This window comes from Lepisosteus oculatus, chromosome 27, assembly GCF_040954835.1.
Source record: "Lepisosteus oculatus isolate fLepOcu1 chromosome 27, fLepOcu1.hap2, whole genome shotgun sequence".
In the NCBI taxonomy this organism is placed as follows: Eukaryota; Metazoa; Chordata; class Actinopteri; order Semionotiformes; family Lepisosteidae; genus Lepisosteus; species Lepisosteus oculatus.
The window spans coordinates 3,168,774-3,180,989 of NC_090722.1; the positions used below are offsets into that span (position 1 = coordinate 3,168,774).

The 12,216-nt window shown below is 48.0% G+C and overlaps 2 protein-coding genes across 4 annotated transcripts in view; one reads left to right on the forward strand and one right to left on the reverse strand.

Moving 5' to 3' along the window:
• The window catches only part of lmna (lamin A), a 64,463-nt gene extending 59,340 nt beyond the window's left edge, over positions 1 to 5,123 (forward strand). The window contains exons 12-14 of the mRNA XM_069184827.1: positions 146 to 208; positions 303 to 536; positions 1,173 to 5,123. Coding sequence (XP_069040928.1) covers positions 146 to 208; positions 303 to 536; positions 1,173 to 1,208 — 333 coding nt within the window. The 3' untranslated portion in view covers positions 1,209 to 5,123. The remainder of the gene's footprint in view (positions 1 to 145; positions 209 to 302; positions 537 to 1,172) is intronic.
• Positions 5,124 to 5,215: 92 nt separating this feature from the next.
• The window catches only part of pear1 (platelet endothelial aggregation receptor 1), a 62,607-nt gene continuing 55,606 nt past the window's right edge, over positions 5,216 to 12,216 (reverse strand). For all 3 annotated transcript variants that reach the window (XM_069185027.1, XM_069185025.1, XM_069185026.1), the window contains 4 exons: positions 9,715 to 9,847; positions 8,712 to 8,780; positions 7,447 to 7,644; positions 5,216 to 6,871 (listed from right to left, as the gene is read on the reverse strand). In XM_069185027.1, the coding sequence (XP_069041128.1) occupies positions 6,729 to 6,871; positions 7,447 to 7,644; positions 8,712 to 8,780; positions 9,715 to 9,847 (543 nt within the window). In that variant the 3' untranslated portion in view covers positions 5,216 to 6,728. The remainder of the gene's footprint in view (positions 6,872 to 7,446; positions 7,645 to 8,711; positions 8,781 to 9,714; positions 9,848 to 12,216) is intronic.

Here is a 12,216-nt window from a genome sequence, read left to right on the forward strand (position 1 = left end):
CCCATCAGCAAATAAAAGACTCTCCTGCCTAGTGAGAGAGAAGAATCACCCCCGTAAACCCCAGAAGGAAAGTGCAGATCTCTTGATCTCTCGAGAAGCAGCGAGGCCTGTTCCTAACCCCCGCTCTGCCCTCCTCTTCCTCCAGGAGATGGCCATGAGGAAGGTGGTGCGTGTGCTCTTCCAGGACATGGACGAAGATGATGAGATGGTAAGTGGGGTCACGGCTCTCGATTCTCCCCCCCCCCCCCCGGAGGAGGCCCCATCCCGCTGATCTCTCCCCGTCTCTCTGTCTCCCCCTGCAGGCGGCCCACAGCACCTGCGTGGACGGCGAGTACAACCTGCGCAGCCGCACGGTGGTCTGCGGGTCGTGCGGCCAGCCCTCGGACAAGTCGGGCGGCAGCGGTGGCTCGGCGGTGGCCAGCTCCGGCAGCTCCGGCGTCTCCGTGTCCCGCAGCTTCCGCTCCAGCGCCGGCGGCGGCCTGCCCGAGGGGCTGGTGTCGCACTCCTACGTGGTGGGGGGCGACTCGCGCCGGCAGGTCAGTGCCCGCCAGTGCCCGCCGCCGAGGGGCTGGGACTCCATAACGCGGCTTCCTTCAAGAAACAGTCAGGACAGGAGGCGGCTCTTTACACAAAGGGGGGTGGGAGTGGGGAACAAGCTGAATAGAAACCCTGAAAATGACAAATATGCGCTGCAGTTCCCCTTTATGAAACACCTGGATGAGAGCCTCCGTTCAATTATCTCCCTAACGAGCTAGATGATTTTATACATTCTCTGCAGACAATGCTGTTATATAATGTATTGGAAAATAATGTCAGCCACATTCACTCTTCACAACCCTGCTTAAGTAAAAAAAACAATGTTAATTCAAACCTGTTGAGTTGTGAAAGCTGTGAAAAGCTGAGGCAGAAAGCAAGACCTGTGCTTCTGCAGAACAAGGAGAGAGGATCTGTGCTGGACGTCCTTGTTAGTTTGTAACACAAGTCTTGCAGTAGCGTTGTGTGTAATGTAGTAAACCTCTGAAATCTGTTTTATTTATTGGGTCACCTGGGGCTTGAAAGCCCAGGGAATGCATGGCCCTTTCCTGGCTGTCCTTTCTGGACTGCAGCAGGCACGTCATCAGGAGCATATCGAGCCATGTCATCAACGATCCTCGATCTTGTTCTCTCTGTAGGCTGGACCCAGGATGGAGAGCTGTTCCGTCATGTAATGTGCAAACCTGCCGAAGCAGGACCAAGGGAGGACACTGCCCAGGTCCACTGGGATCCAACACAGAACCAGAAGAAACTTTTGTATACCAAGTAGATTTTTTTTTCTTTCCTTTTTTATATATAGAAATGAAACCAGTCTTATTTTGTACACAGTACTCTACAGTAATTCTTTTTTAATATGTAGGATTAGTGTGCTAACCTGTTTGTTCTGAAGGCAGGTGTGTGGGCCCTGTACTGTAGATGGAGCTGACTCTTGGGCATGGAGGGGCTTGTGAAAAGAGGGAGAGAGAGGCGTTTATATCAGCTGGGTCGGTACTCGGGAAGCTCAAGGAGCTGGAAGCCGGCAGGAAGGTTCAATATCACATCTTCCTGTCTTGGGGAAGACGTTGTGATCATGTAATCATGCTTCAAACTAGCTGCTTCTCAGGATCTGAGCCGGGGCCTGATTTGAACGATTTTCTGAAAAGGCTGACTAAGACAGAGGGGGCTGGGCCACAGTAGGTGCTGTAGGATTGTAGTGGAATCAGATGGCCGAGACAAAGACAGAGCCACTGCACAACCTAAAGATTTGCCTTAGACTGTACTGTAACTAATTGGTCCTATATGGAACTATTTGGTCATTTTACTGTTTTCACAGGCACTGACAGTGTTAAATGAGCAGTTCCATCTCCTTACATCTGCAGGTGGTTGATAAGGTTAGAGAAAGTAAGTTTTTTTCTTCAAAATCCGCAGAAGTCACTTAATTTGTCATATAAAACCTGACGGTGTGAGCAAAGTTTTTAAAAATCAAAACCACAGACAGGCAGCTAGAATTTCCTGAAGAATCGACAGTTTCTCCAAGCCTCTGTACCCACCTGAGTTTTTTCTGTAAAGGTTTTGTGGTTTAAACCAGCTGCAGTGATGGTATATTGTTTAATAACGCACATATATGAATGGAACATGCATGAAGGTTGAATATGCAAATATAAGTCTCATTGGTGCACTGTGTGTAAATCTCCTTTTCCCTCTTTAACAAGTAACTCAGCCCTGACAGAGCACAGTTCTCGAGCAGGGGACTGGCAGTGTTTAGCTGCTTAATAGTGTTGAGCTGCACTGATGAGACATCACTCCACCACAGGACAGAGGTGCTGTTAGCATCCCCAAAATGGGGCCATTCTAGAGACGAAGGGTGCTCATTTGAACCCTCTGGTTTTGACATTTCACTCCTGACACTTAGCACAGGCACTGAGCTAAACGGGTTTTAAAAGCTAATCACACACATGCTGTAGCTCAAGAAGTGGTGGAAAAGCAGATTCTTCTGCCTGCCTGTGAGAGATGAGATCCCTCTGCTGAGCTACTGCTGCAAGGCTGCTCCACATGTCCTGTCTGCTCCACTGCTCAGCCTGGACCCCATTGCATGTAGCACCTCATCTTACTGCCAGAGCGTGTTCTATAGGCTTGGGCGCCTCTTCACACAGGATCGACTCATGCTGTCTCCTGTGATCGATGAGGCTTCGCTCTGTTCCATTGAGCCTGACTGTGAGGTGATTTCAGACCTTGCTGGTCTAGTGGACTCCTAGATCCTTATAATATGGCTCCAGATTATATATAATATATAAATATAACGTATAAAGGGTTGAGTGATGAATGCCTTTTCCCCAAGACGAGACACAGAGGCGTCTAAAGGAGGGGTTCGTGTTTCTGGAATCGTCCCATCGATCCTGTCGGTCATCAGTGATAGTCCAGTAGCTGAAGCTACCAGAAGTGGCCAGACCGAGCTGCAGGAGCTCTGGATTCTGGGGGTTTGAGTTTCACTTGCACTGAACCTGAACCACTGGTTAATTGCATGGATTTTAATGGTCATCGTCCCGTGTGTAAGTGCTTTATCAATGGACGCCTCACTGTTCCAGTGTCACACATTGATAAAGGTCTCAGCTGCAGCCAGTCTATACTATAGTGTCACCCAGCTGTCAGCAGATATTTATTCTGACTGAAACAATTATTTACACCTTTTAGGATACTTAGATGCAAGTCTCGGTGTTTTCAAGATACTGTTAGGGTCTAGAACTCATTCTGTCTGGCAAATTTTGAGGAGCTGAGAATATTTTTTTAAAACGAATGCAGTTCGCTGACCTAACGACCAGCTCAAATAAGCAATGGATCTGTTGGTGCCATAGACTCTTGTCTCCTGAGCAGCACTTGTTAGAATTCTGCACTCAATGCGGTGGATCTGTTTCCTCTAAAGCACTTACAGTTGCTTCAGTACTAAAGTGATGCTCTAACAAGTATTAATATTTCAGCAGGATGATTACATTGCTGAAGCGACTTAGAGCTCGACACTCAGGTTACCAAGAGGCACTGGAGACTCTTCCTCTGTGTCTCACTGTAAATCAGGGGTCCCCAGTCTTGGCCCTGGAGAGCTGCTGTAGGTCTGCAGGGCTTCCAGGCCACTAAACAAGCAGCAGCTCCTGCAGACCTGGGAGGAACTTGTGAGTGCCTCTTTACACAAAACCCCAAAACACCCAGTAGAGAGACTGTACCTCCAGGACTAGGACTGGGGATCCCTGTCTTAAATCAATAGCAGCAAAATAAGACTTCAGCAGGGGGTTAAAGAGCCCTCCTGCGTGGTTGCAGAACCTGCTAGACAGCTGTTCTTGAGTGGGCCCAGGGGGGGGTCACCTAAATCAGGGGTGTCTCTCTCTGGTCCTGTAGGACTGCCGTGTCTGCAGGTGGAACGGCTCACTGGCCTAAGTGGACCGACAGTAGAACCAGCCTTTCCCAGTCTTGTGGTTTTTAACAGACCAGTACAACCTGCCAGATTGCAGCCGCCCGCACTCATGAGTCCAGTTAGCCTTAATGAGAACAGTCTCTCCCAACAGTGGGCCTGCTGACGATTAGAACTTCTTCAGGAAACCTGCAGCGCTTTGTCACTGAGAGTAAAGAAAGCTGAATTAGACAGGCTAGTGTCTCTTGAATACCCTTATACGCCATGTAACCAATGCAGAATATTCTCTTTCCTTTGCTACCCCTATGGAGCGCCCCACTTCCTGTGGCGGCCAGCGTGTCGAGAGGATAGGTACCCCCTGTGCCGTAGGGTAGGCAGCTGATGGAATTATACGCTTTGCTTTAACGTACTGGGGGGGAGAAGGGGGCTTGTGCAGTATTGGTAACACTTGCAGTTCTGTTCATGAATATAGATTTGTGTTCTAAAGTGCTCACTACAGTAAGGTAACAATCACGAATAGGGAGTTTTCTTTGTTACTTAGGTTTCTATGAGAGTTTTTGAGATACAGCTTCACCAAAGCCATATTTATTGTGATTGCATTTTGCAGAATTGTTTTTTTAGAATTCAAGGCAGCTGTACCATTTTGTTTGCTGTAAAACAAAAAGTGGTATTTAAGCACTAGGAGGCATTCTGGAGATGTCTGATCAGCAACGAGGTGATGTGACACTCTTCTCTCTACACACTGCTCAATGATGTATTTTATGTGAGTCTCCTTTTTCAGCCTTCGCTTTGAATCTGGAACTATTCCTCTTTAAACCAAAGAGTAACCTTTAGCTGATCTAGTAATGGCACTACAACAGTGAGACCAAAGGTTTGACTAGAACTGCACTCAGGAATGTAGGGGGATTTTTTTTTTTAAATAAAGAATTTGGTTAAAATAGATGGAAATCCACATTGGCTGAATTATTGTAGATTTTGGTATTTGATTATATATTAAAGAGAAAATTCCGTATTCTCAATTGTAAATGCTTTGTATTTTCTGAAGCGTGTCTTTAGCAGACCCACAAAATAATAAGAAAAGGAGATTTATTTTTTTATCAGTGGGTTGTTTGTTTCACAGCCAGTGATAGAACTTAAGTGTTACCAATATTATTTTCATACTAAAAAAATGTTAAAGCCTTTTAAATAAAGCCTTTTCTTTTTCACAGTACTTGTTTTGTGTGTTTTGATTTAGTACAATTTATGCACAAACGCACAAACTGCAGCTCTCCGACGGCTTCAAAAACCACTCAGGAAACCTGGTTGCTGTTGCAAGAATAGATGTTTTCTTTTCTGCATTCACTTAATATAAAAAGTAATTTGAAAACAAAATCCAGGTTACAGAAATGGTTTTTACACACTATACACAACAAAACCTTTTCAAACCCCAATACCAGTAAAAAACTCCCTGGTATCCAACAATGACCAACAGCTGTTTCTTAGAAGAATGAAGTTATTTGTGTTCAGCGATCCTGAAATTTGAAAATAACTTTCAACAAATTTCTGTAACATTAGACCTAGCCACAGAGAGAGAGAGAGAACTATATGAAGTGTTTTTTTTTAACATTTGGTTGGATCAGCCAGACTATAACATTCACTATGTTGCAGTGTTGACTTACAAACTAAATGACTAAACTAAGCTGGTCAACTTCTGCGCTTGTAGAACAGAATCCAGAAGGTTTTTTTGTGGCTTAAGGCCTCTGAAAACTGTTAAAGTGTAACAGTTAAGATCATCATCCCAATTAGCTCATGAAGAGCAGGAGTGGAATTAAAGCACATAGACATTATTGCAGCGCAGGACAGGAGCAGCGTACCAGTGGTCTGACAGTGTTCAAAGGAGGCGCTATTGAACAGTCTTGCATACAGTACTTGGGCTCCTGTGGAACACTGTCCAGTCAGTAGAGCTCAGCCGCCGTCTCGGCTGGTTTCTGTGCCACCTGGGCTCTTGACCTCCAGTGCTGACCGCTGCCACTCATTCAGCTGCCTGCTGGTTGACACCTGCATACACACAACTGGCTGTTTCCACTGGTGTGGGCGGAACAAAAATCATGAGCTGTTTATATTTAAGCACCACAAAACTGCTCTCGAATCCATGGGCTGAACTGTTACGTGATCAGAACACAGCTGACGCATGACGACACCCTTGGCTCGTACCCTGAACCTATTTTAGTCCCATTTTATTACCCAGTTTCCCTGCTGCTCTATTTAGGGCTTCAGCTGTGTTCTGTTGCAACACATGTTGAACAAAAATCGGATGATAAATCATCCACAAAACAGTCAAAAAATCACATCATGCGTCACTTGAAACTGAGTTACAGTAAGTATTTAAAATTCATGAATACCTTTCTCAATTCAGTTTAAAACACCTTTCTAATTGGCTAAAGAAGACTTGTAACATGATATAAACACAGGAATCTGGACGCTCGGTTTCCTTTTCCGTGCTGGAGGACGTGTGTACTCGGCGGTCCGCCCTGCGGCCTGCTCCTCGTGAGCTCGGCAAGGCCAGGCTGGGGTTTGGACAGGCTGGAGCAGAGGAGTGTGCTGCACTGCCTGCAGTGGCAATGGTGGACCAGTACACCAGACATTCCAAACCAAGGCCCCTGCGTGGGGGGCGGTACCCTGTGATCTACACCATGTCTACAGCGGTCGAAAGGAAGGCCAGCTGTTTCTCCAGCATCTGTCACGTTGGGCCAGGGGCGTGTAGCAATGTCCTCCAGCCCCACGCGCCCACGTCACCCTGCCAGCCAGCTCTACAGCGCCAGCGCCAAAGAGCCCCTCACCGGTCCAGCGCCTTGCTGGGGGGCGAGGGGGGGCGGTGCCGCGGCGGCAGGTCGTAGTGGCCGGGGATGTGGCTGTTCACGGGGAGGTCATAGTGTCCCTGGGGCTCCTGCTCGGGCACGTCCACCAACAGGCACCTCTCTAGCAGACAGACAGCGACAGAAAAAGGAAAAATCATCAGTTAGTCCATCCTCCCCCCCACCGCTCTCTCTGTTAGGCACCCTGTCCACCCCTCTCTGTTAGACCCTGTGCCCTCTCTTCTCTCTCTGTTAGACCCTGTGCCCTCTCTTCTCTCTCTGTTAGACCCTGTGCCCTCTCTTCTCTCTCTGTTAGACCCTGTGCCCTCTTCTCTCTCTGTTAGACCCTGTGCCCTCTCTTCTCTCTGTTAGACCCTGTGCCCTCTGCTCTCTCTGTTAGACCCAGTGCTCTCTGCTCTCTCTCTGTTAGGCTCTTTACTCTCTGCTCTCTCTGTTAGATCCTGTGCCCTCTCATCTCTCTGTTAGACTCTCTGCTCTCTCTGTTAGAGCCTGTGCTCTTTAATCTCTCTGTTAGACCCTGTGCTCTCTCTGTTAGAGCCTGTGCTCTTTAATCTCTCTGTTAGACCCTGTGCTCTCTGCTAGACCCTGTGCTCTTTGCTCTCACTATGCTAGACACTGTGCTCTCTGCTGGACCCTGTGCTCTTTGCTCCCTCTCTCTGCTGGACCCTGTGCTCACACCTTGTGCTGTGCTGCTGGAGGGAGTCAGCAGGCCACTCCCGGTGCACGATCGCTCTCTCAGCGCTGGAGACTTCATTTCCATGTAGCTGCTCTCGGAGGGCCTGCCCACCAGTACAGGCAGGTCTTTGATGGTGGCGTAGGGATTCTCGCTGTTCAGAGAGCTGCTGCTCAGATTCAGAGGACACTCCTTGGACAAACCTGATGTGGGAGGAACCAATTAATTAAAGCACGGCAATAATAATAAACAACTTTATATAGCGCCTTTAAAGCTGGCTTCTCAAAGAGCTTTACAGAATGAAAACAACAATAAAAAAAACACACATGATATGCAGGATGACAATACACAGTTAGAGGAGTCTTCTTGCGAATGTTAGAGCAATGGCTCATACATTTCCAATAAGACACCCCACAGCTCTGTGCTGCCGCTATCCCATCAGATCCAGGAAGCTAAGCCAGGCTGGGCCTGCTCTGTGCCGGGATGGGAGACTCCGAAGGACAATCTGATTGTGCCCGTAGTGGTGGCATTGGCCAGCTGGCCACTCTGTAATATCCAACCACCCCTGGTTACACTCACGGCAACTTGGAGTCTATCCAGGAGGCACAGGGTGCGAGATGGGACTGCTGTACACTCTGTGGGGAATGGCTGCCCATCACAGGGGCGGGCACACTCAAATAACGTACAGTAGAGACACCAGTCAACCTGGCCAGCATTCTTTCCCTCTAAAACAGATTATAAAATGTATTCCCCAGTTTGGGAACCTGTCACATAAGACATGTTTCTTTAAAGAAGTCCAGGTATTGGCCTCATCAGCATTGCTGGGGAGCTGTCTGAAAGAGCAGGGGTGTCTTGGCCAGCTCCAAAAACAAAAGGCTTCAAACCCCAGCCTGCATTCACTGTTCACTCATTCGTCTTTGGAGTGCCCTTGAAACACAGCTTTCTTCTCTGGCTAACTGGCTCGTTAAATAAAAGTCAAGTATTTTACTCTGACTTTATTTTACAAAGGTTTTTTTTAGGGGTGCAGGAAAGGACAATATGATCTGCGAGCTGTGTTAATGGTTTTCACAAAAAGTTCTGACAGACAGCTCTGTGACAGCAAAGCGTCTCTGTTCCTGTGAGGTTGGTCAGTATACTGTACCAGGGGGAGATGCATTAATGACTTCAAGTTGTATCGGATCAGTATTATGGCAGCATCGCTCCTCTTTTATAAAATAACATTGGTAATAAAACAGTAAAACAAGCCTGTGCTCCCGAACAGATACTGTACCTGTGTTATAGCGTTTGCTCAGGCTGTTGCTGTTGCTGTAGCTGTAGCACCTGTCGAGCCTGAAGGCACCTGTCAAAACATTGATTGAAAGCTACTCATCCCTACGCTCTGGATGGGACAGCAGTTCAGCACAAGGCAAACGCACAGGGAAAACACACCACGCAAACTCCGTACACAAGGTGCCCCACGTCAGCAGCAAACCCCTGGCCCAAGAGTTAGGAGCTTTGACTGCTGTGTCACCCTGATGCACTCTGTATCGTCCCATATTTGCGTGCTTCTTTACAAATGCACAAATCCATCCAGGGAAATCATTTATTTTCATCAAATTATTTAAAGAAAAAAATATTGCCCCTCAGGACATTTCACATGCTCAAATTCTCGAGGCCTGGCTAAGTCCCTAATTCAATTTTCAAGTCCATGTTTTCTACCGGTAAGGTTCCTTTGGAGCCTTCCTCTAACAAACCCCAGACAGAAGGGCGAGCAGACAAACGCGTCCGATGCGAGATGTCTGACCTGACGCGTCCTGTTCAGGCCCATCTGCAGCAAGGCTGGACTGTACAGTGAACTAAGGGATGGTTCACTCACTCAGTTCACAATCACAGACCTCTGTATAAACTGATAATGATTTCTTGTGGACTAGGCGCACCTACAGACAACGACCCCCTGTGTGCTGCTGTGCATTATTAGCTGGTGAGTGATGTACTGTAACGCTCCTGAGTGAAAGCCACTAGTGTCACTGCTCACTCACTGTTAAACGTGACGCACAAACGTGACGCTCCTGGTGCAGGAGTGGACCGCCAGACTGCTTATTTTCAAGCGGCATCCCTTCCTTACCAATGAGCTGCATTACAGCATCAGCTCCGACAGGCATACAGTGTGTACCATGTATCACCATGTGGCGGAGGGCTTTGCTTTGTGGTGCACTGATCTGTGGGGGCAGTGCTGGACTCACTGTGGCTTGCCTGTAGTTCACAGTCCACTACAAGAGAGGGCTTGTCTGTACCGGTATCTTTGCAGGCTGCAGGATCCTGGTGCTTCCAGTCTGCTGGCAGAGTGGCATTGCTCTCGGCTCCAAACAGCCCCAACCTCTCCCTCTCCAAGTTCTTCATGTCGGAGAAAAGCTGATTATTGGTGTTCTGTGGAGGAGGCGGGGGGAGAGGGACAAAATCACACAGCATCAGCTTAACCGAACTGCAGTCCTGCACAGAGCCTGCCAGCCACACACACACACACAATACACACGCACAGCCCCACACAATGCCAGACCACATCCCACCCTCCTCTCCTCCACAGGGAACAAAGCTGGTTCCCACCGGCAGCCTCCTCCCCGGGCTCTTTAACGATTCCAGACATGCCCACGGCAATCGGGAACAGAGCACAGCAGGAAAAGCAGAGCGAATGCCCAAACAACCACACAGCCAGTTTCTTACTCCTTCACGCACGGCAGGGCAGCCAGTTAAACTCTGGTTCATCACACACAATGCTTTTCTTGCTAAACAATGTCCGTGATGAGAGGAACAGACACTGGTGATGAAAGTCTACCAGCAGGTCTTTTGTGTTTTGAGCGAGGCGTCAGGATACAGCCTGTCTCTCCTGGTGCACGGCTGGACCGCCAGACTGCTTATTTTTCAAGCAGCATCCCTCCTCACCAAGGAGCTGCATTACAGCATCAGCTCTGACAGGCGTAATTACCATGTATTACCATCTTGCGGAGGGCTTTGCTTTAAAAGACTGAAACGTTGTGCTTTCAAAAGAACCCAGAGAAACAATGAAATGAGGAAGCAGAGGTGGTTCCTGTGTTTCTGCATATGATATGACAAGCTATTATTTTTCCTTCCTTTTGACAACTTTTTTGTGCTACAGATAGATGCTACAGTGTACCCCCGGATCTCTTGTGTTTTTCACAATTAGTGCATATTTAGTGTACTGGCAGGCAGCATGGTGGTGCATTCCTGTCTGCCAGGGCTGGGGCCGTGGGGTGCTGTCTGCGTGGAGTCTGCATGTTGTCCCTGGGTTTATATGGCTCTCCTCCCATGGTAGGTGGGAGGTTAGCTGCAGGTAGGTTAATTGGCTTCTGGGTAAATTGACCCTGGTGCGAGTGTGTGCCCTGTGATGGACTGGCATCCCGCCCAGGGTGTACCCCACCTTGCTCCCGCTGCTTGCTGGGATAGACTCCAGCTCCCCTGTGACCCTGAACTGGAAGAAGCAGCTAGAAAATGCAAGGATGGATAGAATACCGAGTCTTCTGCTTGCTATAGCCTCTGGGGTAATTACTCTCAGTTACTGGTTTGGAGCTATATTCATGAGTCAAAGCCCTGGTTGTGTATGTTTTGTTAAATATTCAGTTCCAAAGGAAAGATTTGATCCCCATGGAACTCACTGCTGATGTCTGCTTCCCTGGTGAATCCATTGCAGGAATTTTAAACAAGCGAGATTTCACAGCAATCAATACCCAAAGCTTAGGTGAGGATTTCTCTCCCAGGCTTTGAAGAACTGTGCTCTATAAAGGAAAAATCTCCTCTGATTTCCTTCCTCTTTTAAATTCAGTCCCACACGCTTGTGCAAATACGAGAACAGAAGGCATCAGCACTACTAATGCAGACAGAGGCAAATACAGGCTCTGCGTGTGGAAAGACTTTTCATCTCCAGCAAGTCAAGCCCAGGTCTGCAAAAACTGCTGAAGGGCAAAGAACTGTGGCAGAGCTGCTAGAGCTTTTGCAGCTCTGGGGCAGAAAGTAAGCTTCAAAGCCATCGTGGTTAGAGCTACACAGCACATTACAGGAGAAAGCAATTATGCCAGTCGCCACAAACCTCTCAGACTAGAAAAGGTAGCTATCACAACTGCTCTGGCCCAGCAGCTGGTGCTGTGCACCAGAAGCAGAAGGCACAGAGAAATGAAGGGGTGCCAGAAGACAGGCATTATACAATCCAGACAGCGTGAGAGAGGACAGTTTTTCAAAGAAAAACTGTCACATGTAAGCTGAGCAGTTCATCGCCTACCTGCCGAGATCCGCTTTACAGCACAACATTATTCTAGTTAATAAAATGCATGCAAATCCGAATTTTCAAACTATTTTGGATTCTTTGTTTTTGAGCAACTACTCATGTTTCAATACCAGATTTGCTCATGAACATTCTTGATCAGAAGAGAGACTCCCTGACCCAGTGAGAAATGGCATCTGCCATCTGCTCAGCCTCTCCAGGCTTGTGTCTGAATAGCTGGGTATTCAATGGCCTGGCAGCGGAGTGGCTGGTTTTCCAAACACGATTCCTAAGTGCAGCAGAATCGCGACGCCAGCAGGCAATGGTAGACGGTTCCACAGTACCAACTTGGCGAGGTTTCAGTGCCGACCTTACAGACCCATTTCCTTCAGTTAAAGCGCCTGACCTGAAACACTAGGCAAGTCAAGGCAATAATGAGCTAATCTAGGTCTTCAGGTGAACATCCTGTCTCCCAGTGCCCTGGATTGACTGGCACAGCTTGTACCCGTATCAGCTGGCATGG